Source organism: Pipistrellus hanaki, assembly GCF_964339955.1.
Source record: "Pipistrellus hanaki genome assembly, chromosome: 19".
Lineage (NCBI taxonomy): Eukaryota > Metazoa > Chordata > Mammalia > Chiroptera > Vespertilionidae > Pipistrellus > Pipistrellus hanaki.
Genome location: NC_140521.1, coordinates 17557342 through 17584138, shown reverse-complemented (window position 1 = coordinate 17584138; position 26797 = coordinate 17557342). Strand labels below are relative to the sequence as shown.

The 26797-nt window shown below is 62.5% G+C and overlaps 1 protein-coding gene across 1 annotated transcript; it reads left to right on the top strand.

The window, feature by feature from the left end:
- The first annotated feature begins 379 nt into the window (after window positions 1-379).
- Window positions 380-26699, top strand: RASAL1 (RAS protein activator like 1). The gene is made up of 21 exons (XM_084868285.1): window positions 380-1085; window positions 4779-4835; window positions 6906-7019; window positions 7152-7213; window positions 8371-8500; window positions 11219-11300; window positions 11393-11524; window positions 13256-13344; window positions 13835-13952; window positions 14301-14454; window positions 14872-14936; window positions 15231-15343; window positions 17552-17744; window positions 19740-19877; window positions 20407-20551; window positions 21646-21818; window positions 22846-22983; window positions 23075-23210; window positions 23904-24024; window positions 24822-24895; window positions 25170-26699. The coding sequence occupies exons 1-21, from the start codon at window positions 1021-1023 to the stop codon at window positions 25307-25309; spliced, it is 2439 nt and encodes an 812-aa protein (XP_084724411.1). The 5' UTR covers window positions 380-1020; the 3' UTR covers window positions 25310-26699.
- Window positions 26700-26797: the final 98 nt, after the last annotated feature.

The following is a 26797-nucleotide window of genomic DNA, read 5'->3' as shown; positions in this document are numbered from 1 at the left end:
TTGTAAAGACGAAGATGAGCTAAGCCCGCCAGGCTGAGGGCAGTGCCTGGCACAGGGAGGTGTTCAAACATCGTAAACGACTTTTATCCTCCTCGCTGCAGCGGCTGCGCCCCTCCCCCGGCCGCGCGCCCTCCCCCGCAGCGCCGGCCAGTGACGTGGGCGCGGCGGCTCGCACCGTCTGGGTTTCATTGGAAACGGAGAGATCGCAGGGGACACGGAGGCCCCTCCCTGGAATCTAACGGACCCCCCGGGGAACGTGCCACCACTCTCTCTGGCGACCCCTCCGGGAGGGAGGGGCGGTGGTGGTGGGGAGGATAGACCGGGAGGAGGCGGCGCCGGGATGGTAGGAGGGGAGGGGCGGGCCGAGGAGACGGGAAGGTGCAGGAGGGAGGCCAGGCAGGGGACACACCACGTTTTCTGAGCCCGATGCCAACTCACCAGGAACCTCTGGCCACGCCCATCACGGCCGAAGGCCACGCCCCCTGACGGTCCCGGCCCCGGTGCGCCCGGGTCTGCGGGGCCGGTGCGCTCCGGTGCGCGTGGCTGGGGCGCCGGCGGAGAGCGCGCGGCGGGGCCCGGGGGCCTGCGGGCGGGGGGGAGCCGGGGGGAGGCGGGATTGTGGGGAGGGCCCGGGGCCGCCCCCTTCCGCCCTGCCCGCCCACCAGGAGCTGCAGACTCTGAGGCAAAAGCCGGCGGCGGTGGCGGCGGCGCTCCCTGCGCGCCCCACCTGCTCCGCACGCGGATCCTACCTGTGGATCCTCCGTGGGGGAGCGGGGAGGGAGGGAGTCCCCTCCGAGGACACCGATCCCCCTCCTCCTCCTCCGAACGCCTCCAGCCCAGCAGCTACCCGCGTCCTGGACCGGGGGCGCCGGGACCCCGGGACAGGGCGCCAGGCGTGCAGCTGGTGGTGACATGTAGATTCTTCTCTTCGCCGCCAACCCCCACCCCGTGCCCCGCGGTCCGGCCTCGGAGGAACCTGGGCGCCCTCCCTCCCGCCCTGAAAGTTTGGGGCTGGGCGCCATGGCCAAGATCAGCTCCCTGAACGTCCGCGTGGTGGAGGGCCGGGCGCTGCCCGCCAAGGACGTGTGAGTACTCCCGGCGGCGCGAGGGGCGGCCGGGGCGCGGGGTGGGGTGGGTGGGGGCGCCCATGCCGCGTGCCGGGGGGGGGGGGGTGTCGGGGAACGAGGCACGGGTTCCTGTCTGAGACGCAAATACCGTGTGTGGAGGCAGATACACCTTCATGGGGGGAGAGGTCCCATGCCCATGGCTGCCCCGTGCCCAGATGCCCGCCCTGGCCCCCCACCCAACAAGGGTGGATGGATGGCTTTGATCCTGGGATGTACTGAAGGGTCTTACAGGGCGTCAACGGGAGATGGGAGCGGATTCTGTCGCGGATGGGGATGGGTTGGGATTGGGGAATGGGAATGGGGATGAGGATGGGGAGGGGGAGGGGGAGTGGGATAGGAATGGAGGGAGGGGGAGGGGGTGGGGAAGGGGGGAAAGGGAGGGGGAGAGAGAGGGGGATGGGGATGGGATTGGGAAATAGGAGGATGGGGATGGGAATGGGGGAAGAGTGAGGGGGTAGGGATGGGAGGAGGGGGAAGCGAGGGGGAGGGGGAGGAGGAGGGGGAGGTGTCCCTGCAGGCTTGGGTAGGTTCCTATCAACAAAAGGTGGGGGGTGCAGGTAGCCCAGCATGCCTCCGTGTGCATCTGGGGTGTGGATTTGCAGAGTGTCGCCAGATGGCCAGCCCACCCACCAGCCTTGGGGGAAACGGGTGCTTTTGACCCAGAGCCCCGGGCTCCCCAGCCAGTAGCTCCCAGCCAGTGTGGGCCCTCCCTGCATGCTGAGCGGCTTGAGGAGCTACTCCCCCCCCACCTCCTCCCCACCAGGTGTGCTGGGTCTGGAGAGCCTGTGGACCCCCTCGTACTGGGCCCTGGCTGGGCTCCCCTGGGCTGAGCCAGCAGGTGCCGAGTCAGCAGGACGGTGGGAGGGGTCCCCCTCCTGCTTGGCCTGGAGCCCAGAGAGGGTTCTGAGGGTGTCAGCACCTGGAGTCGGGCTGGGATCCTTGGCAGGACTTGGGCTGTTTGACCTTGAACCTGGTTCTTTCTGGGTCTCCATCTCCCATCTGTGTAATGGGAGCCCTGGCCAGGGAGGGTGGAGGTCCAGCTAGGACTGACCCCGCGGCCAAGGTGAGCTGGGACCTGGGTTCTGAGCCTTGGCTCTGCCCCCCTCCCCCAGCGGCGGGCCGCCAGCAAGGAGCACCCCGCCTTCCATTCCACCACCTGCCGCCTACCCAACACTGTGGTGTGTCCAGGGGGGTGCTGCTTAGAAGCTCCTCCATCCTCCCCAGCCACCCCCAACCAGCACCGCCCTGCACCCCACAGAGGCGAGGGCTCGCTGTGCGAATGCAGCACCTGGACAAGCCCCGGGTCCCTCTCTCTGAGATGTCCTCCCCGAGCCGCCCCCCCCCCCCCTTCGGGGAGAGAGACCCCGGAAGTGCTGGGGCAGGGAAGCCAGGAGGAAGGCTGGAGGCTGATGGGGGCTGGCGAGGGCCTCGAGGGAGCGCCATCTGCCCGCCTGGGAGGGAGCTGAGTCACGCGTGGCTCCCGTGCCACCCTCCTCCCCGTGTTCCTGGGCCACGGCCATGCCCTCGGGCAAGGGTAGGGAGTCACTGAGCCCCAGCTGGGGATCTGGCCACCCTGCCTCAGTTTCCCTGGCTGTTGGCTGGCTCCCTTTCTTCATGGGCGCTCTCCTCAGAGCATGCTGGGATCTCCCCGCCTGCGGGGACTCAGCCAGGGCGTGCTCTCTCGCCCCTCTCCTAAGGGAAAGGCTGGACTCTTCCTGTATCCTCCCCAGATGTCAGGGCGTAAGAGGAAGACTCAGAGGATGACTTTAGAGCGACTACAATCATTGACAATAGCAGCTGTGCCCTGGCCGGTTGCTCAGTGGTTAGAGCACCGACCTGTGCACTGAAGGGTCGAGGGTTTGACTCCTGGTCCAGGGAACAGGGTTGCAGGTTTGACCACCCCCCCCTCCCACCGGTCCCAGTCCGGGCACCTGTGGGGAAGCAAATCAGTCAGTGTGTCCCTCTCTCATCAATGTTTCTCTCTCTCTTCCCCTCCCTCCCTCCCTTCCACTCTTTCTAAAAATCAATGGGAAAAACACCCTCCGGCGAGGGTGACCAACAACAGCAAAAATAATAAGAGCAGTAGCTGTAAGTCACCGAGGGCTGACGAGGGACCAGGTCCTGTGCGCTTGGCGTTTCCTATGCTCCTGTTAGCACTTCTGGTTTACAAATGGGGAAACGGAGGCCCCGCGAGGCAAGGTCGCTTGCCTGAGGTCACGCAGCCGGGACGTGGAGCCTGACCGCTCCCACGCACACCCCAGGGCCGCGGGGCCTGCTTTCCCGCTGGGCAGGGGCAGCGGCCGTGGGAGAGGGCAGGCTCCGGAGAGACGGCGGGTCAGCGCGGCAGCCCCCTCCCGCCCTGGCCCCTACCTGATAGGAGCCCGATAAGGCCCTCGTGCGTCAGTGCCCTGCAGCTGACATGTGAGCTGGGCTCCCATGAGGGCCCGGGGGGGTCAGGCGGGGTTCACGGGAGGGGGCGTGTCTCCCAGCCCTTTGCTGGTGAGAATCCAGCCCACGTCCGCAGTCGGGGAAACTGAGGAACGGGAGCGTGCTTGAAAGAAGCTCAGGGTTAGAGAGCCCAGAGAGAGAGAGAAACGAGATGTAGGGAGGGGGTTACCCAGCCTCGGGCATTCGGGAGCCAGGAGGGGAAATGGAGGCACTCCAGGGGAGGGGGATCCGAGGGGAGGGCCTAGAGAGGAACTGGGAGACACAGGCCAGGCTGAGAGGGGCAGGGCGGGGACCAGATGGAGCAGTGAACCACCAGAGCGCCCAGCAAAGGGGGCTGAGGGAGGAATCCCGAGAGGAGACCGAGGCGCGGAGGGGGGGAGAGGGGGCGCTCAGCAGGCAGACAAGCCTCTGGTTGGAGCCAGCTCCCGGTGCCCACGTCCCTGCTCCTTGGAACCCCTGAGGCACGTGTGGATCGGGGACCAGCCGGACTGAGAGGAGGTTGCAGAGAGAGAGAGGGTGAGGGCCGGGCGTGGAGGGAGGGCCGTTTGGGCTGGAGGCAGCCTTGGCCCAGAGCTTGTGCGCTGAGCCCTCTGGACCTGGGCTTGGATCCTGCGGGCTGGTGGGGGCTGGAGGTGGGGGTGCCCTGGCCTGTCTGCCCTGAGAGCTGTTGAGCTCCATCCCTGCTGATGGCTGAGCAACGTGTGTGCCCTGCCCGGGGGACCCCGCTGCCACGAAAGACCAGCGAGGCCAAGCTCATGGCCGAGGCTCCGGGGGCGCCTGGTTTGCCTGCCCCGCGGGCGCCTTAGTTCCCCCTCTGCCCCAGGGGGTGCATGTTAACGTTCTTCCTGATTCAGGCAGAGGAGCCAGGGCCACACAGGGTGGTGGGGGCCGGCCAGGGCCCCCCAGCCGGCAGGTGGGGAAGCAGGTGTGACGCCCCCGCACGCGCTGGCTTCGGCCTTCCTGGGACAGGGCCTCTGCACTTCCTCTGCTCGGGGCCTCCGTGTTCTATTTCTGCGGGCCGCCGTGGGCAGGCCGAGCAGCCAGGACATCCTGCTGGTCCCCGGCCTCGGAGCTGGACTTGCCGCGTGACCCTCCCTGGACAGGCCCCCGCCCCTCTCTGGGCCTCCATGGCACCCTCCTGTGACAGGAAGGTGGGTTGGGGTCCCCGCCCATGACTGCCCTCTCCTCCACCTCCTCCCGCAGGTCTGGGAGCAGTGACCCCTACTGCATCGTGAAGGTGGACGACGAGGTGGTGGCCAGGTGAGACGTGGAGGCCGGTGGGAGGGCGAGGCGAGCAGGGCAGGGGCCGGGGAGGGGCTCCTTCTAGCCCTGGGGAGCCCAGACACAAGAACCCGCCAGGAAAAGGGGCACCGACTGGGGAGGGTGACGCTCATGCCAGGTCCCCTCCCCACCCAGCCCCAGCGGGCCCGCACCTTCCCCCTGGACTTGACCATGTCCCTGCTGGCTCCCGGGGCTGACTCAGCGGCCGCCAGCCCGTGCCTCCTATGGTGGCCTCCCCCGGGGGCGGGCATCTCACGCTTGGCTGAGTTGGCTGGTTCCGGGCCTGCCTGCTGGGTGCTGCGGGCACCAGGGTGTGTGTGTGCGCGCCTGCGCCCAGCGGGCCTGTGCCCGTGTGTCCATAGGGGTGTCAGGGGGCTGGTGTCCAGATGTCCGTGTCCCTGTGTGTGGTCTGTGTGCATGGGTGGCCCGCCAACGGCCTGCCCTGCACACACGTGTGCACCGCTGCCTGCTTAATTGGGTCCATAGGCACCATGTGAACATACGCAAGGGTGTGAGGGTGTTTGATGTGTGAGGGAGTCTGGGTGTGGGTGGGGGGATATGGGGCTGGGTCATGCTTGGTCTCCACCCCCGCAGGCCGGCCAAGGGACAGCTCTCAGCCCCCGCAGGCCTGAGGGGTGTGGGTGGGTGGATGGCTGAGGCCTCCGTTCCTATGGAGACAGCAGGATTCAGGATGCTGCTGGCGTGGTTCCGGTCCAGATGGACTGGGAGCTGGGGGCAGGGAGCCCATATGGGGGAAGGTCAGCCTACCCCAGCCAGCTGACCGCCCCCCCCCATTCTCTCTGTGCTCACGCTGCCCCCTTCCCCACAAGCCCACAGGCTGATGTTTCGGGTCACAGCAGGCTGCTGTCCCCCCCTCTCTGGGCTCGGAGAAGCATCCTACCTCAGGGGCTGGGGAGGGGCTTCCAGTGGGGAAAGGCAGGGCTAGGGAGAAGTGTCCAATGGATGGAGGTGCCTGGGCTAGGGGGCAGAGCGTGGTGCGTGTGTGTGTGTGTGTGTGTGGGCACACTCACGCTCTCTGTTGGGGGAAGAGTGTGCAAAAGGAAGCATGGGAGCGGCAGGTGTATGAGCCAGGTTTTGCAGCCATACACGTGGGTGTGTCTCACCGAGCACGGAGACGCTTTGTTCTCTGTTGGGTAAAGGGAAGTGGGTCTGCAGGGGTGTCGGGGTGAAGATGCTCCGTGTGTGCCTGTGCCTGAGCCTGAGCCTGTCTTGGCCCCTAACCCTGCTGTGGCTCCCCCTTGCTTACTGAGTGCTCTGGCTCCTGCTGACTCAGTCTTCTGGCCCCTCACACTCCTCCTCCCTTTCCAACCAGCACCGCCCTGTTCCTCAAAAGGGCCACGCTCACCCCTGCCTCAGGGCCTTTGCACGTGCTGTCCCAGCCCTTGGGGATGCTCGTCCTCATCCTCTCTCCCCACTTTGCCTGACTAGCTCTTGCAGGAAGCCTTTCTGGACCCCTCCAGCCCCCACTCCCACACCCAACCAGGCACTAACGACAGCACAGGACTCGCACTGTGCCACAGAGCTCAGGAGAGCGCCTGGCGGCTCAGGGGGCTCGGAGGGAGCATGGGCCTTGGTGTCTCTTCCTCTGATTCCCCAGAACCCACATGCCTGGGCACCCCATGAATGGATGGATGGATGGATGGATGGACGGATAGATGGAATCATGCGTGTTGTTGGTTACTATGTTTGTGTGATTCTATATGTGTATCTGCTGTGTATGTACGTGAGTGTGTCTGTGGGTTTGTGTGACTGTGTGTGTTTGTGCATGTCTACATGTGTCAGTATGTAGAAAAGCATAGATTTCTAGAAGTTTCTGAGGCTGCATATGAGTGTCTGTGTCTCTGGCTTCCTTGTGGTATCTATGAGTGTCTGTTTCAGTGTACTCCAGTGGGAGTGTGTGTGTACGTGTGTGTGTGTGTGTGTGTGCGCGCGCGCGCGTCACCCATGTGACCTGGGTGCCCAGGTGTCTGCAGCTTGTGTGGCCCAAGTCCCTGCAGCCCCCTGTGGCCCCCCCCCCCCCTTTTGCAGGACGGCAACCGTCTGGCGGAGCCTGAGCCCCTTCTGGGGGGAGGAGTACACGGTGCACCTGCCCCTGGACTTCCACCACCTGGCCTTCTACGTGCTGGACGAGGACACGGTGGGGTATGTGTGCCAGGGCCCGAGCCTGGGCGTCTGAGGGGAGGCGGACACCCCAAAGCAAAGTCCCCGCCTTCCTGCCCACCCTGGATGTCCGCCCCTTTCCTGACCGGGACCCTCCCCGCCCCCTCTCCACAGGCACGACGACATCATCGGCAAGATCTCGCTGAGCAGGGAGGCCATCGCCGCGGACCCCCGAGGTGGGCGAGGGGCTCCGGCCCTCAGCCGGCAGAGGGAGGAGGGCTGGCTGTGCTCAGAGTGGGCGCTGCGAGGGCAGAGCAAGTGTCAGGAAGAGCACAGGGCCCTCCGTGGGAAACAATTTCAGTTTCTGTCTTTAAACGGGACAGGAATGTGGGGGTGGCGGGATGTGGAACATTACTGTTATGACGGTGCTGAGGAGGAGTGCGCAGGTGGTCAAGGAAGGCTTCCTGGAGGAAGGGGCAGGAGCTGGGCCTTGGAGGTGCTTTAGCAAAGAGGCGAAGGCCCCTCTCCATGGGTTCTCCTCTAGGGCCAGCTGTGGGCGGGGCCAGGCGGAGTATGGTGTGGGGGTTGATTGGAGGTGGCCTCGGTGTCTGGGCCTTTTCTGGGAGGTACTGGGGAGCCATGGATAGTCCCTGAGCAAGACAGTGGAGAAAGAGAGAGAGTGGAGCCATGTCGGAGAAGGACAGACTGACAAGAGAGATGAGACACATTTCCAGAAAGTCTCTGTGCTGCTCTGTGGATGCTGGAGCACAGTGGGACGGGAGGAGGGCTGAGAGATCCATTTGGAGTCGGTGCCATGAGCAAGCGAGAGGAAGCTGACTCGTCCCGCGCTTGGGGGGTGGAGTGGAGACAGAGGCGAAGTGGAACTTGCATTTCCGGCAGCCCGGGCACTGCCCCTTCGGAAGGGCCCTCCTGTTCGTGCCAGTGGGCTCCCGAATTACATGCGGTTCCTAATACTACATTGTTGGACTTGCTGTAAAGAAGGAAAACTGCCCAGCATTCTCCTCCCAGCCCCCCCGCCCCCCCTCCCCCCCGATCGTCAGCAAAACGTAACGGGGAGCGGGGAGCCACAGCGAGGGAATAAGGAAGGAGCTCCCCGAAAGTCAATGTCAGGATCGCATCTGCAGCCCACAGGCTAAATCCTGAGCCAGGGCGAAGGCAGGCGGTGCTGACCCCAAGGCTTCCCCGTTCGAGCGAGACCCTGGAAGGGGCCTGGAGTGAGAAGCACCGCTCCTCTCCAGGGATAAGCACCCTCACGCTCCGTGTCCCACGGAACGGGGTCCAACAAACACGAATTCACAATCCAAGATCGTCGCACACACAACGCCGAGCACGTGGTAGGCGCCTAACAAATGCTAACGCCTGTGCCCTCCAGGGATCGACAGCTGGATTAACCTGAGCCCCGTGGACCCGGATGCCGAGGTGCAGGGCGAGATCTACCTGGCTGTGCAGATGCGGGAAGACGGGCGGGGCCGCTGTCTTCGCTGCCATGTGCTCAAGGCCAGGTAGGGTCGAGGTGGTCGGCAAACTCATCAGTCAACAGAGCCAAATGTCAACCGTACAATGATTGAAATTTTTTTTTTGAGAGCCAATTTTTTTAAACTTAAACTATATAGGTAGGTACATGGTTATTAACTTAACTAGAGGCCCGGTGCACGAAATTCGTGCACGGGGGCAGGGGTGTGTGTGTGTCCCTCAGCCCAGCTGGCAGCACCCTCTCCCATCTGGGACCCCTTGAGGGCAGTCGGACATCCCTCTCACAATTCAGGATTGCTGCCTCCCAACTGCTCATCTACCTGCCTTCCTGATTGCCCCTAATTGCTTCTGCCTGCCAGCCTGATCACCCCCTAACCACTCCCATGCCAGCCTGATTGATGTCTAACTGCTCCCCTGCCAGCCTGTTTGCCCCCAACTTCCCTCCTCTGCTGGCCTGGTGCCTCCCAACTGCCCTCCCCTGCTGGCCATCTTGTGGTGGCCATCTTGTGTCCACATGGGGGCGGGATCTTTGACCACACGGGGGGAGCCATATTGCGTGTTGGAGTGATGGTCAATCTGCATATTACTCTTTTATTAGATAGGATTAGGGTATTCCTAAGCTGGCCTTTGCTAAAAACTCAAGGGGCCAAAGAGCCACAGTTTGCCGACCACCGGTGTGGGGTATCGGCGGCGATCTGAGAATGAGCAGGGACCAGCCACTAAAGGCCAGACTGTAAGGAGCGAGGAGGTGCGTTCGTCAGACTGTAAGCAGTAGACACCCAGTTCACATGGACGTAAGCAGACTCTCTCACATGAATGACATGTGGCTTCAGGCATGGCTGGATCCAGGTGCTCGAAGGGTGACATCGGGACTCTGCCTGCACACAGATTCCTGAGATGTCTTGTGTGTTAGCTTCATTCCAAGTCCTTCCCCGGGCGGGGCAACCCTGGCCCCCGCAGCCTCCGCTGCCATCCTAACAGCCTGGCAGCCCCGGCTGAAAAGGAACTTCGGTCGCTCACCATTTCCAGCCAGTGTTTTGGGAGCATGTCTTACCGGCTCCGTCTGCGGCATATGCCTGTGTCTGAGTCAGTTACACGGACTGATCTGTCGGACCTGAGTCACAGACCGTTCCTGGAGTGGAGGGAGGGTCCGCTCGGAAGACATCATTTGGGCTGGGGGTGAGCAGGGGAGGTCCTGCCGAGGAATCACGGGGAGGAAGACAGATGCGGGACCAGCAAACCCCACAGTGACCCTCCAGCTCATGGCGTAGCCCTCACTCCTCCTGCCTGCGTATCACTCTGTTATCCCCCCTCTCTGAGCCCCCCCATTACTCTGCTTCCTTAACTACCCCACCCCCATTCCCCTCTTATCTCCCATCTTATCTTTCTGCCTTTTCCCCCTCCCACTCCTTACTCCCCCAACCTTCCCTTTTAGGTTGGTTCTTTTTTTTTTTTTTTTTTTTAATATATTTTATTGATTTTGTATAGAGAGGAAGGGAGAGAGATAGAGAGTTAGAAACATCGATGAGAGAGAGTCATCGATCAGCTGCCTCTTGCACACCCCCTACTGGGGATATGCCCGCAACCAAGGTATATGCCCTTGACCGGAATCGAACCCGGGACCTTTCAGTCCCCAAGCCGACGCTCTATCCATTGAGCCAAACCGGTTTTGGCTTAGGCTGGTTCTTGCCAAGGTTGGGGAGCATCTCAATTTCTAGTTTGCTGTGTGACTTTAAGCCCTTTCTTGCCCTCTCTGTGTCTCTCCCGCCACCTCCAGAGTTCTGTCCCCTGCTGGGGATCCCTGGAGTCTGGATGGAGTACTGGGGGCGGAGGGTGGGGAGGGGAGTAGGGAGAGGAGAGGCCGGGGACAGGAGGCAGGACTCAGCATGGGACAGGGGCTCCTTATCTGCTGTTCGCCCAGGGCCTCCTCCCCAGCCACAAGGCTGTGCAGGATTCTTGCAACAGGAAAGGGACCGATTGCTGTCGCTTAGCAACTGGGCTGGCTCCTAGGAAACCAAAGGCAGCTTTGGATGCTGAGCATGGGTGGGAGAGGAGCAGCAGGAGGAAGCTCCTCTGGTTGGGGGTGGTGTCTCTAGGTTTGGGGGACCTCAGGAAGGAGGAGTGGGGGAGGCTCATTGGGATGAGACTTTTGGGTTGTCTTGACAACCAGAGGCAGGGGTCTCTGTCTCATCCTTTTCTTGGGTCCCAGGATGGTGTGGGCACGGTGTTTGTTGAATGAGTGACTGATCTGAGCCCTCGTCAGCTGCTAGGCTGAGCCCGCGTCATCTCATTTTACTCTTGGCCCCCGGAGGTCGGTCTGTTGTTACTCGTGTTTTCCAGATGAGGAAACTGAAGCTGAGGGAGGGGGAGTGGCTATTCATTCCCGTGTTGCCCAGACAACAAAGCTTTGGCTCCTGGCCTCTGGTCTCCCATCCAGCGGCTCCTTTTCCCCGCCCCATGACACCTTCGTCTGCTGGGCTCCGTGAGGCAGGGCCTGAGCTCTCTGTGCCTCAGTTTGCTCATCTGGAAAATAGGGGCATTCCTAGTGCCTCCCCACAGGGCAGCGTTAGTCAATAGGATGGGCATGGTGAGGGGTGCTCCCCGCAGGGTCCCTACTGTGGAGCAGTTTATCAGTTTAAACCAGTGGCACCCGAATGGTCTGCCCTGACTCTGTTTTCCAAAGTCCAGTGTGGGCTTTGGTCCTTGAGGGCCCTGCGGCCCCCACTCCTGTCTTCCTCTGCCCCCAGGGACCTGGCCCCCCGAGACATCTCCGGCACATCAGACCCCTTTGCACGCGTGTTTTGGGGCAGCCAGAGCCTGGAGACTTCGGTGAGTGGCGGAGAGGAGCTGGGAGGGAGGGGGGGGCACGTCGGGTGTGGGGTGCCAGTCAGCGCTCTCTTCACCCCCTCCGCCTCCCCCAGACCATCAAGAAGACGCGCTTCCCGCACTGGGACGAGGTGCTGGAGCTGCGGGAGATGCCGGGCGGCCCCTCCCCGCTGCGGGTGGAGCTCTGGGACTGGGACATGGTGGGCAAGAACGACTTCCTGGGCATGGTGAGCGCCCCGCCCCTCCAGCACCCTCCACGGCTCCCCCTGCCTCCCAGGGGGAAGGAAGGGGAGGTGGGCTGGTACCCTGGGGCTCAGAGGGTAGACGTCTAGGGAAATGGAGTCCTATTGCTCCTTGTACATTTGGGGAGACTGAGGCTCTCAAAGGTGCAGGAAGCTGCCAAGGTCACGGGTGCGCCCATATTCTAGTCCTACAATGAGGGCACCTGGCATGGCCATGTGCTGGCCCCGTGCTGAGTGCTTCTCCAGCATAACCTCACGGACCCTCAAGGCCACTGTACAAGGCCGGGGTGGGGAAACCGAGGGAGGCTGGTGGCTTTCCCTCGGTCACATGACTAAGAAACAGCAGAGCTGGGGTCTGAGTGCAGGCCTCTCTTACTCCAGAATCTAAGCCTTTACCTCCTCTTCCTGGAAGCACTGGGGTTGGTCAAGGTTTTTCTCTCGGAACCTCAGTTTCCCCATCTGTACAATGGGCGGCTTGTTCCTGCCTTTGATAGCAGTGCAGGTGTAGCAGGGCCGCTCGTTTTTAAAAGGAGCCAAGATTAGAGCAGATAAGAGGGAGGCTTGGTCATGCAATGCTGGCGGTGCCTAGAATGAGTTACCACGTGACCCAGCTATTCCATTCCTAGGTCTGTCCCCAAGAAATGCAAATACACACATGTCCACACAAAAGCTTGTACCTGAATGTTCACAGCAGCATTGTTCACCACAGCCAAAGCGGAAGCAACCCAACTATCTACAGCAGCCGAATACATAAACAAAGGTGCTATAGCCTACAATTGAATAGCATTCAGTCACATAAAGGACCAAAGTACCGCCCGGCTGGTGTGGCCCAGTGGTTCAGCTTTGACCTATGAAGCAGGAGGTCATGGTTCAATTCCTGGTCAGAGCACCATCCCCAGTAGGGGGCGTGCAGGAGGTATCCCATCGATGATTCTCTCTCATCAATGATAGTTCTATCTCTCAATCCCTCTCCCCTCCTTTCTGAAATCAATTTAAAAAATGTTTTAAAAAAGGAACAAAGTACGGACAGATGCTACAACATGGGTGAATCTTCAAAACACGCTAAATGAAAAAAGCCAGTCTCAAAAAACCCCACACGTGATGTGATTTCACTGATAGGAAATGTTTAGAATTGATGAATAATATCTATGAAGACAAAATAGACTAGTGGCTGTCAGGGGCTGGGGAGTGACTGCTAATGGGTACAGGGTTTTTGGGGGGCTCATGGGAAATGTTCTGAAGTTCGTAGTGATGTTAGCACAAGTCTGATTTTACTAAAGGCCACTGAGTGATACACTGAAATAGGTGAATTCTATGGGGCACAATTATATCTCTATAAAGTTATTTGAAAGAGGGGGTGGGACTCAGGGGCATTTAAGCTTTGTGATAGACGCAATGGTGTCCCCGAACAGAGCTGAAAACACACCCAATCTGACATGCGGTCTCCAGCCGCTGTGTGACCTTGGGCAAGTCACTCCACCTCTCTGAGCCTCAGTTCCCTCAAATAAATGTCCCTGGAGGCCTCAGTGCCCTGGCAGGGCTCCTCATTTAGGACTCAGGGAGGGAGTGTCACTGCTGTTGTGATGATGGGACACAGAGGGGGAGGAAGACGTGGCCCCTGGCAGGCTATGCCACCCCACCATGGGCGGGCAGTCCGAGTGCTTCTCCGGAGGCGGGGCTGGGCGGGGCTCCCCGAAGCTCTGTGTCCCCGCACAGGTGGAGTTCCCCCCCAAGGTCCTGCAGCAGAACCCCCCCAACGGCTGGTTCCGTCTCCTGCCCTTTCCCAGAGCGGAGGAGGATTCTGGGTAAGCATCGGAACCACTCTGGGTACCACCTTCAGCGCATGGCGGGTCCTCATGGGCGCCCCCGTCAGCCCACAAACCATCACCATGGCGCGCTGTTCATTCATGCGACACGTGGCCTGTGAATGCCTCTCAGCTGTGTTTACACGTGCCCAAACGCACTCACCTTTCACCCACCTGCGAACATGTCAGTTCACACCTTGTGGATATGTGATTTGAACCCTGGGTTCTTCCACGCCTGCTCACTGTTCACACTGTCCATTCCTGTGTGAACGTGTTTATACCAGCCACACTGTTCTGTGCTTGTCCGGGCCTGTTGAGACCCTGTCGGTACTGTTCACACCCCGTTAGACGTGGCCACGCCTCTTCACAGCTACCCACACGCACCTTGCTTTGCAAACACCCATGCTCCTTACCTGTGTTCCCACCTGCCCATCACTGCGCCGGCCCATCCGTGCTTCCATCCGTACATACGTGTGCTCTGACCGGCCAGGGGGAGCCTGGGTGCCCTGCGGCTGAAGGTGCGCCTCCTGGAGGACCGGGTGCTGCCCTCCCGGTGCTACCGGCCACTCCTGGAGCTGCTCATGGAGTCCGTGCTGCAGCCGGCAGAGGTGGGCGGTCAGACCAGCACGCACTCGGGGGCTGGGGAGGGGCTGGGGGAGGACCTGGGGGAGGGGCTGGGGAGGATCTGGGGGAGGATCTGGAGGAGGATCTGGGGGAGGGACTGGGGGAGGATCTGGGGGAGGACCTGGGGGAGGGGCTGGGGGAGGACCTGGGGGAGGGGCTGGGGAGGACCTGGGGGAGAGGGTGGGGGAGGATCTGGGGGAGGATCTGGGGGAAGACCTGGGGGAGGATCTGAGGGAGGACCTGGACCCTGGCCGCCCAGCCTCAGGGAAACCTGCCTGAGCTGCTCCGGAGTCCCGGGCCCCGGCCAGCTCGCCTGCCGCCTGTCCCTCCAGGAGGACGTGTCCAGCCCCCTGGCGGTGCTGGAGGAGCTGACCTCGGGGGACTGCCGCCAGGACCTGGCCACCAAGCTGGCGAAGCTCTTTCTCGGCCAGGGCCTGGCCGGGCCCTTTCTGGACTATCTCACCCGGCGGGAGCTGGCGCGGACCAGTGAGTGGCCCACAGACCCCCGCACAGCACTCCCCCAGGGATGAGCCTGCAGAGGGTCTCTGGGGACGGAGAGGGGTGCTCCAGCAGAGGACAGGGCTCCTGTGTGTGCATGTGCATGTGTGTGTGTGGCGTTTGTGTGTGTGCATGTGTGTGTGCGCGTTTGTGTGTGTGCATGTGTGTGTGCGTGCGCGCGGGCACGCACATGTGTGGTTTTGTTACTCTTGAGCTGTGTGGCCGCAGGCAGCTTGCTTAACCACCCTGGGCTGTGAACTCCGTGCTGTGGACGGAGCTGGTGTTGGGGGTCTCCTCAATCCCCGAGGCTGGAAGCACCCTGACCTCCGCCTTGGGTGGGTGGGGGGGTGAGGCGGATCATCCCCCCGCCCCAATCCCAGAAAACACCTCCTTCTGCCCTCCCAGCCGACCCCAACACCCTCTTCCGCTCCAACTCCCTGGCGTCCAAGTCCATGGAGCAGTTCATGAAGGTGAGTGGGCGGAGGCCTGCGGGGCCCAGCAGCTTCCCCAGGGGCACCCCTCCCTCCAGGGTTTACCCCGAGCTTGGCTGGCTGCAGGCGGCAGTGGGCAGCTGAGCTGGGGAGCTGGCGGCAGGTGCCTGGCCTCTCAGCTGGATGGCAGCCCGGTTCTGCCCCCATCCAGCCCTTGGGCATGCCTTGGCCTTGCTCTGAGTCTCTCTCTGCGTGGTGGCCCCTACCCCCAGCTCAGAGGCCCGCCCCGGCCTCGCCCTCAGCCCCACCCCGTGTGGTGCTCCCCGCCCCCAGCTCGTGGGCATGCCCTACCTGCACGAGGTGCTGAAGCCGGTGATCAGCCGCGTCTTCGAGGAGAAGAAGTACATTGAGCTGGACCCGAGCAAGATGGACCTGGGTCGCACCAAGTGAGCAGAGCTGAGGGCAGGGGGGCACCCTGACCCCCGACAGCCCCCTTGTCCCTGAGCCTTGTCAGGCCGGGCCTGTGCCCCTTGCTAACCCCTCCCCGCCCCCCTTGCCCCCCTCACCGCATCCCCCACCCCCCGCAGCTCTGCCTCCCACCTCAAAGTCTCCCCTGCGGCACCTCCGTCCTCATGCCCGCCGCCTGGTGTAGTGACTCTGGGCAGGACTGGAAATCTGAGGTCCCTGGGTTAAAAACCCCCGCTCTGCCACCACCGGCGTGCAAGTCCCCTCGCCCTGCGTGGCTGTGAGGATGAGCTGAGTTATGCACGCACAGCCCCGAGGTCACTGCTGCTCCCCGAGCACACGGGGCTCTGATTTCTAGCGTTGCTGGCCCTGTGTGCAGAGGCGGGGCCCTGCGTGGCCTGCGTGCAGGGCGGGCCCGGAGCACTGGGTGTGATTGGAGGATGCCGGGCAGTGGCTGGGTCAGTCCACGCCTCCGTGGGCTCCTCTTCTCTCTCCGGGACCCTTCCCCACTCCTGCCAGGCTGGGCGGTGTGCTCCCGCCAGGCCATGAGGCTGGTGGCTGGGCAGCCCATCGGGGACGATGGTGAGGACGGGAGAGAGCCTTACCCTTTATCCTGGGCCCTGCCCAGCAAGTGCTGCCCACAGCTTGGAGGCGGGCACCAGGACCCCTTTTGCCAGGTGAGGAAACAGCCTCAGAGAGGGGAGGCCGCCTGCCCGGGGCTGCACCGTGGGAAGGAAGTTGCACAGCAGGGATTCGAACCCAGGCCCTGAGCACAAGGGCAGGGTCGGTCCATGAAGCCCCAAGGCAGAGCCGTTTCCAGGCATACCTGGTGAGGATGCAGCCGGGGCATCCAGCACCTGGTAGTAGCCAAGCCTGAGGGGGCAGTCCTGAGTTCTAATCTCGACTCTGCCCGGTTTGCAAGGAGACCTCTCTGAGCCTCAGTTTCCTCATCTGTTAAATGGGCTGCTTTGTCCATCCGGTTGCCATGAGGATTAGATGCTACCATGTCAGAGGCATTCGCTCCCTAGGGCCAGGACGCAGGGTCGGGGGGGGGGAGGGGGCGGGGGGCGGGCAGGGAACCCCCAGCCTGGCTTCTGCGGAGGCCACAGTCTGAGAGGGGGCGACACAGACCCTTCCCCTGGAGGGGAACAGGAAAGGAAGGAGCAACATCACTGCAGATGGAAAACTGCTGCTCCCTCATCTGCTCCACAAAACAATCGCTGAGCACCTGCTGTGTGCGGGCCTGGTCTGAACACAGCTCACAGCAGAGGACAGACACATGGGCCCAGACCCCTCTTCAGGGGGGGAGACAGATCACAAACTGAAGAAGAAGCTTCCGCTGATGATCGGTGTGGAGGAAGAGGAAGCCGGGGAGTGTGGAGGGGAGTGCCGGGAGCAGGGGAGGGGCTTGCGGGGTTCTGTCGGGGTGGCTGCCAGGACAGCCTCGCAGAGAAGGGGGCATTGAAGCAAACACGTGAAGGAGGGGAGGGAGAAAGCCACGTGCAGGCAGGGGCACCGCAAGTGCAAAGGCCCTGGGGTGGCAGCAGGCGCCTGGCGTGTCCAGGCTGAGATGCATTTTCAGGGTCTGGGAGGATGTGTGATGGGGGAGGAAGGGGGTGGCCTCTTGGAGGAGGTGACCTCTAAGCGGACTGTGGGGACGAGGGTGTCCCAGGCAGAGGGAACAGCACGCACAAAGGCTCCAGACAAGAATGTGTAAGAAGCAGCACGGAGCCGTGGGAATGGGAGGAGGGGAGGCCGTGGAGAGGGGAAGGTGGGGAGGGGGGGAGGTGAGAAGCGGGGAGGGGGTGCTGTCCGAGCCCAGCGGGGGCCGGTGGAGGGTGGGCAGGAGCTGGGTGGGGAGGTGCAGAGGTGGGGAGGGGGGAAGGTGGGGAGGTGGGGAGGTGGGGAGGGGGGCGCTGTCTGAGCCCAGCGGGGGCCGGTGGAGGGTGGCCAGGGGCTGGGTGGGGAGGTGCAGAAGTGGGGAGGTGGGGAGGTGGGCGCTGTCTGAGCCCAGTGGGGGCCGGTGGAGGGTGGGCAGGAGCTGGGTGGGGAGGTGCAGAGGTGGGGAGGGGGGAAGGTGGGGAGGGGGGTGCTGTCCGAGCCCAGCGGGGGCCGGTGGAGGGTGGCCAGGGGCTGGGCTCTGAGGCCGTCCCCCCTCCCCCCCCCCCCCCCCCCGTTTGCTCCCCCAGGAGGCTCTCCTTCAAGGGCTCGGCCTCGGAGGAGCATGTGCGGGAGGCCAGCCTGGGGCTGCTGATGGGCTACCTGGGGCCCATCGTGGACGCCATCGTGGGCTCGGTGGGGCGCTGCCCGCCCGCTATGCGCCTCGCCTTCAAGCAGCTGTACCGACGCGTGGAGGAGCGCTTCCCGCGGGAGGAGCACAAGGTGGGCCGGGCGGGCGGGCGCTCCCGTGGGGCAGACGGGGAGACTGAGGCTGGGCGGGCAGCGGCGTGTGCAGGGTCACGTGGAGAGGCAGGGCAGGGGCAGAGGCTGGCGGGCAGAAACCGGCTGCCGCGCTAAAGCGCTCTGCTGCCCGTCCCTGGAGCCCGGGCTCAGAGCTCTCGACTTGTGCCGCGTTGCTCCCCACTTCCTGTTTACGGATGGGGAAATTGAGGCCCAGAGGGGGAGAGGGCCTTGGCCTCCAGCCACCCGGCTGGGCTGGGGCGTCTCCGTCCTCTCACTCTGCCCCAGCTGAGGAGTGGCCTCCAGACTGGGACGCGGCTTGCTTTCCGCCGCGCTTGGCCGGGCTCTTGGCAGAGGTGCTCAGTGGGACACAGGCAGGGAGGCCGGAGGGAGGGAGGGAGGGAAAGAGGGAGGCGGGCTCCCCAGAAAGTCTGACCCTTGAGGGTGGGTGGAGCCAAGATCAGTGACACCCCAGCATACCCAGTTCTCACCCCGCAGTGGGAAAGGCCGTGGGCGGGGAGCAGGGACTTTTTCAGGCCCGCAGGTCTGGATGGGGTCAGGGGAGCCCCTAGCTCTGCCTCCCTGACACCTGTTCCTCCTTCTCAAAAAGGAGGAAGTCACGTGCCGATGCTGAAGGCTAAAATTACCCTCGGGGGCCGTGCAGGCAGGGTTCCAGAGGAGGGAGGGAGGGGTGGCTCCAGGTCCCCAGCCCCTGGCAGGGCTCCCTGTGGCCAGGGAGTTGGACCCACCAGGGAGGGCCTTGTCTCCTGTGTGAACACGGCCCCTAAATACGCTCCGGAACCCTCTCGGGCTAAGGAGGAGAGGCGAGTGGGGAGTGGCTTGGGGGGAGCCAGACGCACCCAGGATGGAGACACACCCTCCGCTGTGCCGGGGGGAACCAGCCTCACCTGGGGGGGGGGGGCGGTGGGGCCAGGGGGCTGGAGGGCAGGCCCGGGGTTTGCATGGACAGGCCACGCTTTACAGTTTGTACAGGGCAGAGGCTGGGGCTGTGGGCGCCCACAAGACAGCCTCAGTTTCCTCATCTAGAAAAAGGAGAGCCGAAACCGGTTTGGCTCAGTGGATAGAGCCTCGGCCTGCAGACTGAAAGGTCCCAGGTTTGATTCCGGTCAAGGGCATGTACCTTGGTTGCGGGCACACATCCCCAGTTGGGGGGTATGCAAGAGGCAGCTGATTGATGATTCTCTCTCATCGATGTTTCTAACTCTCTATCCCTTTCTCTTCCTCTCTGTAAAAAAAAAATCAAAAAAAAAAATCAATAAAATATATTAAAAAAAAGGAAAAAAAAGAAAGAAAAAGGAGAGAATGGTTCCCACCCAGTGGGATGTTTGAGGATTACATGGGATAGTTCGGCCTCAGTTCCTGACTAAAGGAGCGCCCCGCAGTAGCTAGTGTGGAATGCAAGAAGAGAGTGTGGTGGAGAGATGGGAGTTCACATCCCGCCTGGGCCCAGGCTTGGTTCTGCCACTTCCTGCTGTGAGGCCTCGGGCAAGCAGCCGTCCCTCTCTGGGCTTCCGTGGCCTCCTCCGTAACACGGGGGTGAAACGCCGGCTGGGGGCAGGGTAGACAAACGCATGGACGGAGAAGGGGCTGGCCTGTTGCGATTCACCGTCATAAATCATAGATCTGGGATTGGGTCCTGCCTCCTTTGCTCATCGGCTGTGTGACCCTGGGCAAGCCAGTTGGCCTCTCTGAGCTTCTGCTTCCTCGGCTGTAAAATGGGAACAATGATGACACTCCCTTCATGGGACAGCGACCTCAGCGGACTCGGGATGGTTGGCTGCGTCTGCTCCTGCAGAATTGGTATTATGGCGTCATTCTCCAGAGGGAACACACCGAGGCCCTAAAGGAGCGGCCTCCGGGGCGGACCACGTCCCCTTCACGTCCCCCGTTTCCACAGGGGAGGGGAGGGGTTTGAGGTAGAGGTGCGGGGCCCTCACCTGCTTTGTTTCTCGGCAGGACGTCAAGTACCTGGCCATAAGCGGCTTTCTCTTCCTGCGATTTTTTGCGCCTGCCATCCTCACCCCGAAGCTGTTTGACCTCCGGGACCAGCACGCGGACCCCCAGACCGGTCGCTCACTGCTGCTGCTTGCCAAGGTGCGGGCACGGGAGGCCCTGTCCTGGGGGTGCTGAGCGAGGGGAAGCATGGCGGGGACAGAGAGGGGAGGCCAGGCCTGCAGGAGACCCAAATGTGACCCAAATACCCGCCTGACATGCCACCATTAGCTCTCATCCCCAAGGGGGGGTGGGGAAGGCACCCATTACACTCTCTGATTTCCTCTTTGGAAACAAAAACCTAGGCTTCCAGGAGGAGAGTGGGAAGCAAGCTAGTAGTCCTTTACACCTTAGTATGAATTAGGCCTTCCCTGGCCAAGTGGCCACATTTTGAGGTTCTGATGGGCTCCAGATACGCACGATAGGATCAGGCAACCCCGGGTGTGGGCTCAGGAGGGAACAGAATAATAAGGGCTTTGGGGTGCATGTCTGCCCACACGGAGGCTGCTGTGAGACCTCTTTTTTGAATACTGACGTGGGAGCCAGGACTTGGGGGCTCTGTTCTGGGTCCACAGAGGACTCCTCCCCTGCAGCGACCTTGACCCTGGGACCCCCTGCTTCTTTGCTCCAGGCTGTGCAGAGCATCGGAAACCTGGGCCAGCAGCTGGGCCAGGGCAAGGAGCTGTGGATGGCCCCCCTGCACCCCTTCCTGATGCAGAGCATCTTACGCGTGAGGGACTTCCTGGACCAGCTGGTGGACGTGGATGGGGAGGACGGTGAGTTCTGGGGGCCCTGCCACGTCTGGCTTGTCACTCACTCCCCTAGACCCTTGGGTCCTGCCCTCCCTCTAACCCTCTCCCACCCCAGCCCGGAGCCTGTGGGACTTGGGCATCAGCTAGTCCGTCCACTAACATCTCCTCGGCACCCACTGTGCCATTCCAGCCAACATGGAGATGTAGGTGGGGGTTGTTGGCGTAGTGTTCACGCCATCGACAAATACCTACAAAGTGCCTACTATGGGATAGGTCACTGTTCCACGAACTGGGGAAACGGCAGTGAGCAAGAAAGTCCCACTTTCCTGGGAGTTTTATTCCAGTGGAGACAACGGGCTGTAAATAAGATGACTCAGCACATCGTGGTGTCTTAGGCAGCGACAGGGGCCAAGGAGGGACCGTAAAGGAGGGGAGGGAATGTTGGGGGGTGGGGGTGGCCAGAAGTTGTCTCGCTAGAGCAAAAGCGAAACCCTGAAAGAGGACGGAGAGCAAGCCACGAGGACCCTGGGGAAGAGTGTCAGGCCGGGAACAGCATGTGCAAAGGCCCTGAGGTGGGGACGGAGAGTAGCAATGAGGAGGCCAGTGGAGGAGAGTGAATGGGGCCAGGGGCCGGGGGAGGGAAGGAGGGGTGAGAGGCCAGGGTGTGGGGGCTTTGTAGGCAGTGGGAAGGACTTTGGCTTTGACTTGGAGTGACATGGAGCCGCAGGGCAGTTTTAAGCAGCGTTGGGGTTGAGTCCATGTCACAGTGTGGGGCCCAGGTCACGAGAGAGTTGGGTCTAAGCCTCGTAGGAGCAACCTGTTGAAATGTGGAGCCCGGGTGTGGCCAGTCTCTGGTGCTGGGGAGGACTGGACTCCGGAGTGGCGGGATCTCCCTGCACTGACTCCGTACAGCATGGCTCCCCCTGCTGGCTGCCTGCGACCCTGCCGGCAGGTCCCACAGGTAGAGAGGAGCCAAGGCCCCGCCATCAGTGACACCGGGTCCTATGGAGGGAGCGGACTCCTGCCTCTGCGGGAGCCGAGAATCATGCTCATCCCTGAGGCCCTGGCCGCGCGGAGCCTGGATGGGAAGGCTCACCGGCCCCCTCCCCTCTTCCCAGAGGCTGAGGGCCCAGCCAGGGCCCTGGTCCCGCCCTCCGTGACCGTCCGGGAAGGCTACCTGCTGAAGCGCAAGGAGGAGCCCGGCGGCCTGGCCACACGCTTCGCCTTCAAGAAGCGCTACTTCTGGCTCAGCGGGGAGACCCTATCCTACGCCAAGAGTCCCGAGTGTCAGGTGGGCCTGCAGCCCACCACAGAGTGCTCCCCACGGTGGTGGCCCCTCTCAGGGCGGCCTGTGCACCCAAAGACCTGCCCAAGGCCCCATAGCAACCTGGCCAATTCAGATTCCCAGGCCAGGCTCTGCTCACACCCGTGGGCCCAGGTGTGAGGGCCCAGGCCGGGGACAGGCGCGCACCGACACACCCTTCCCAGCAAACACTCTCCAGAATGCACCCCCCTCCTCCCCAGACGTCCCCTCCCCGACGTGGACACACACACACACACACACACACACAAACACACACGCCGATGCTTAACCGCCCTCAGCTGTTCCCAGCCAGGTCTCTGCCCACGGACCACGGAGACCCCCGTCCCATCGGATCTGCTCACGGAGAGGGCTGTGCCCGGCTGCTGGGCACACACAGCCGGGCACCTGCTCACTCTCACCCATTCGTTACACGTTCATCGAGTTCCCACTGCGCAGGGGGCGGTGGGCCAGGCACGGGCAGGGCACGCAGCGGCAAATGAGACAGAACCCCCGCCCTCGCGGGGCGGCCATTCAGGTCCGCACAGACAGACTCGCACGCTGGGCCCGCCCCCTTCCGTGCCCACCACACAAGCAGCAGCTCACGGCGGCGGCGGCGAGGGGCCACCTGGGTGTCTCCACGCGGTCCGTAGAGCATAGATGCTGGAGTTCCACCCCCTGGGTGCACCCAGGTCTGGCCCCACCGGGCGAAGGACCTCCTGCACCTCAGTTTCCTCATCTGCACATGGCCGGGGGGAGAGTAAGGGACCCGCACACGTTGGTAAATGCCAAGTGTTTACAACCGCATCCCAAGGGCCACGCATGTCAGGGTGAGGAGGAGGAGGAGGATGGCGGTGGGGGTGGTGGACACGGAGGCCCAGGGAAGCTGTCAGTGAATTAGAGCGCAGGGGGTCATGGGACAGCGGAGTGGGGACAGCCCGTGGTGCACGCCCCCAGAGGAAAGCTGTCCCCCCGCCCCCTCAGCTCCCAGCCCACCCGCCACATCCCCGTCTCCCAGGTGCGCTCCTCCATCCCCGTGCCGCACATCCGCGCCGTGGAGCGCGTGGACGAGGGAGCCTTCCAGCTGCCGCACGTCATGCAGGTGGTGACCCAGGACGGCGCGGGGACGCTGCACACCACCTACCTCCAGTGCAGAGTGAGGCGCCGCCGCCGCCGCCGGGGTGGGGGTGGGGGTGAGCAGGGTGTCCCCCGAGTCCCACCTCACCCAGGACCCCCGCGCCCTGCAGAACGTGAACGACCTCAACCAGTGGCTGTCGGCCCTGCGCAAGGCCAGCGCCCCCAACCCGGACAAGCTGGCCACCTGCCACCCCGGGGCCTTCCGCGGCGCGCGCTGGACCTGCTGCCTGCAGGCGGAGCTCTCCGGTGAGCCTGCACCACGCGCCCGCCCCACCTGCGAATCAGCCGTCGGGGCTCCCGAGCCACACGGAGGAGCAAGTTAACGAACCTCTCTGTGCCCCTCGGGCTCCGGAAGGGTGGAAGGCGGTTGTAACAGGGCCTGCCTCCTCGTTTTGTGAGGATTAAATGCAGGGTGTGTTCCTGCAAAGCACCCGCTGCGCACCCAGGCATCTAGCGGTCCACAGACAGGCCACCGGGCCTGCTCTCAAGGGAGACAAGCGAATAACCAGACAGCTTGTAATACAGCTTCCTAAGAAGTGCCAGGATGAGGCTTTTGGGGGACCCAAGAATGGGTGGGTGGGGGGGGGGGTAAATCAAGGAGGGCTTCCTGGAGGAAGCGCCACTTAGATGTGACCTGAGGAAAGAAGGCATGGAGCAGGGAAGCTGGGTTCAAGGAGGGAGTAAGGGAGGATGTAAGGTAAGGGTTAAGTTAAGGCGAGCAAAGGGGAGCAGAGGCCTGGACCAGAGGCGGAGGGGCAGAAGGGTTAAAAGGGATCTGCGTGGGTGGTGCCTCAACTGGGGGAGGCAGGAGAGAGGTGAGGCCACTGCTCTGCTGGGCGAGGGTGGAGGCCACAGGGCTGGAAATAGAGGCAGAAGGGGCGGGGCTTGTGGGGTGGGGGTGGGGGATGAGGGGTTATGGGTGACGCCGTGTCCCCTCAGCTGCTGGTTGCAGCCACACACACTCGGCCGTCACCCTGGGAGACTGGAGTGACCCCCTGGACCCCGACGCTGAGACCCAGATGGTGTACCGGCAGCTGCTCCTGGGGCGGGACCAGCTCAGGTGGGTGCCCCTCATCCCGCTGCACCCCCGTGACCAGCTGGGCCAGCTGCCCACCGAGGCCCCCCTTACTCAACTAGTCATCCTTCCCACGCGCACCCACTGAGGGTGGGACAGGGGGTAGGGCAAACTCAGGGTGAGGGTGGGGAAGCACCCACAGGTGGACCCTAATCCCTGGATCTTAGCATCTTTTCTAACACCTGGGGCTCCAGAGACACTGGCCCAGACCTTAGCTGTGCCCCTTCCCCTACCTGGTCATTGTTATCCAGCGACAGAGATTTGTCCCAACTCATTACAGACTGGGTTCTGAAGCTGGCGTGCGCCGGTTCAAATCCCTGCCTGGCCACGTGCTGGCTGTGTGGTCGCGGGCAAGTTGCTTACCTTCTCTGGGTCATAGTTTCCACTCTTGGAAACTAGGGTTAGTAATAGTACCTGCCTCATGGGGTTGTCCTTAGGGTCAAATGCGCTAATATAAGATAGAGCCAGCCCTATGTAGGTGCCAGCCACGTAGGTAGCTTTCGATGAATGATGACTGCTGTGATGCTGTTATGTCCCTCTCTGTGTCTCATGATCATCGGTAAACGGAGGTGACAGTAAGCACCTACCTCGGGTCCTTTTTTGCGATAACCGAATAAGTTAACCCATGCGAAGGGCCGAGACTAGTGTCCGGGACTCTACAGACACGGGCTGTGATGAGGATGGGGGTGGTGCTGGTGAGTGAGAACCTGAATGTCTCCTGCAACCAGCGGAGAATCCCTACGGCAGGGACCAGCCTCGTCTTCCTCCCTCTCCATTTCTAGGATGAAATTCCTGGAGGATTTCAACGCGGATTCAAGTCCGGAGGCAGACAGGGAGGACTCCGGGGCCATGGAAGGTAAGGGTTAAGGCGGTCCCTTTCCTTCTCAGGCTCTGACATCGCCCACACCCTGCAACGCAATCCCTGAGACCTCCACCCCCTACTCTGGTGTCCACCTGCAGGCCCAAGGCTGTGTGTGTGTGTGTGTGTGTGTGTGTGTGTGTGTGCTAGTACCTCTACGGATTCTCACGGCACAAGGCAGATCTGGAGCCTGAGAAAGCCACGGGGTGTGGGATCTGGCAGCCTGCCCTGCCCTGGCTAAGCCCCCGGGCCCCCCTTGTCTCCCGCCCAGGGGCCTGCCCCGATGCCCTGGCCGGGCAGAGAGAAGCAGCGGCCCGCCTGCTGGAGGTGCTGGAGGACTTGGACCGAGCCCACGAGGAGTTCCAGCGGCAGGAGCAGGGGAAGGCGGCCCCGGGTCTCCGCAGGCCCTGAGGGGACGCCACAGCCAGCTGGGAGGAAGAACGAGGAGCCCCCGGGCCGGTCTCGGCACACCCCGACCCAGGAGTCTCCCTGTGGCTGTCCTGGACCTTCTTTATTGATGCTGAGGCTCCGAGGCTTCTGGGAACTTCCTAGTCCCACATTCTCTAAGCCCCAAACCTGGTGCCTGGAGGCAGGGGGCCAGCCTCGCCCCGAATGAGTCTCCCTCTCCGGGTTGAGGCAGACTAGAGTGGTTGGAATCAGGGACCTGACTCAGTCGGCTCAGCCTGAGGTCTCTGCTTCACGGGACTGGCCTCTACCCACCCCCACGAGGCTGCTCGATACAGCTGCACCTGAGTCCCTGATGCCCACGTGGCCTTGTTGCCCCAGGCAAGCACTAAATGGGCTCAGCCCTTCCTGTTTTTCACGTCTGCCAATCACTGTAACCTCACTGGTCCTCCTGAGCCGTACCCTTGGCGGACGGTCCTAACCACAAGTTTCCGGAATCAGGTGCCTCGGGAAGAATAGGCTGGGAGCACAATTGGCGAGACCCACACAGACCCTTGGAGTCTGGGACGCCTTCAGCCAGGCTCCTTGCCCCTCTTTGAGCCTCAGTTTACCCTGCATACAACGAGGAGGGAGTGGCTTAGAAATAGCTCCGGAACCAGGGGGGAGTTTCTCAGACTGTGGCCCAAAGTCTCTCTCTCCCCACCTCCGGTGTCTGCTAGAAATACAGCTCCCTGGGCTGCACCGGGAGCTACTGCATTACAATCTGAAGGAGCGTGGGAGGGAGGTGTCAGGATTCTTAACAAGTTCCTCAGGTGACCTGGATGATCATGGGGTCTGAGGATCACGGGGCTGGGCGATTTTACCTATTAAGAGTTTGTCTCAGAATGAATCCCAGAGGATAAAATGTTTGGAAACACCCAACAGGCAGACCTGGTAGGGCCTGGAAGGACTCTGGTTTTGTGTGATGGCTGTGTAGGGTGGGACAGAAACGGAACCTACCTGAATTGGGAGGTGGAGCAGGATGCGGCGCTATCCCACGTGTGGCCAGCAGGGGTCGCTCGGAGCCGCAGCACCCACAGCACCCTCCTGGGCAATTCCTGGCTGTTGCAAATGCTGATCCAGAGAAGCTTGTTGCAGAAACTGGGATGTGTCCCCGGCTCTTCTCTCGGTAGACAGAACCTGGCCCTCCTCCTCCAGGGCAGAGACTGGGGTTCGGAGGTACCCAGGAGCTGGCCATGGCGTCTCCCAGCTTTCTCCCATATTTCCCCAGAGGCTCTGGGCTCCCAGCCGAGCCCCTCGTTCCTAGTCATTGTGCCAGGGAGCACCGTGTGCCCGAGAACAAACCTCAACCTCTGTCCTCTGGGTAGGTCTGCCTCTGCCACCATCACACCCTCTGCCCAGGACAAGAGAATCATGGGAACCCTGGTCCTAGGGTCGTCATTTGTTGCAAGGCCCCCAGGAACAGAGCCCCCTCCCGCCCCCCGCCCTCCTTCC

Excerpts from the sequence above, each read along its gene's own strand:
- RASAL1 (XM_084868285.1), top strand. The coding sequence starts at position 1,021 with ATGGCCAAGATCAGCTCCCTGAACGTCCGCGTGGTGGAGGGCCGGGCG. Across the intron at positions 4,836-6,905 it reads GACGACGAGGTGGTGGCCAG|GACGGCAACCGTCTGGCGGA; the intron begins GTGAGACGTGGA and ends CCCCTTTTGCAG. Across the intron at positions 8,501-11,218 it reads TGCCATGTGCTCAAGGCCAG|GGACCTGGCCCCCCGAGACA; the intron begins GTAGGGTCGAGG and ends CTCTGCCCCCAG.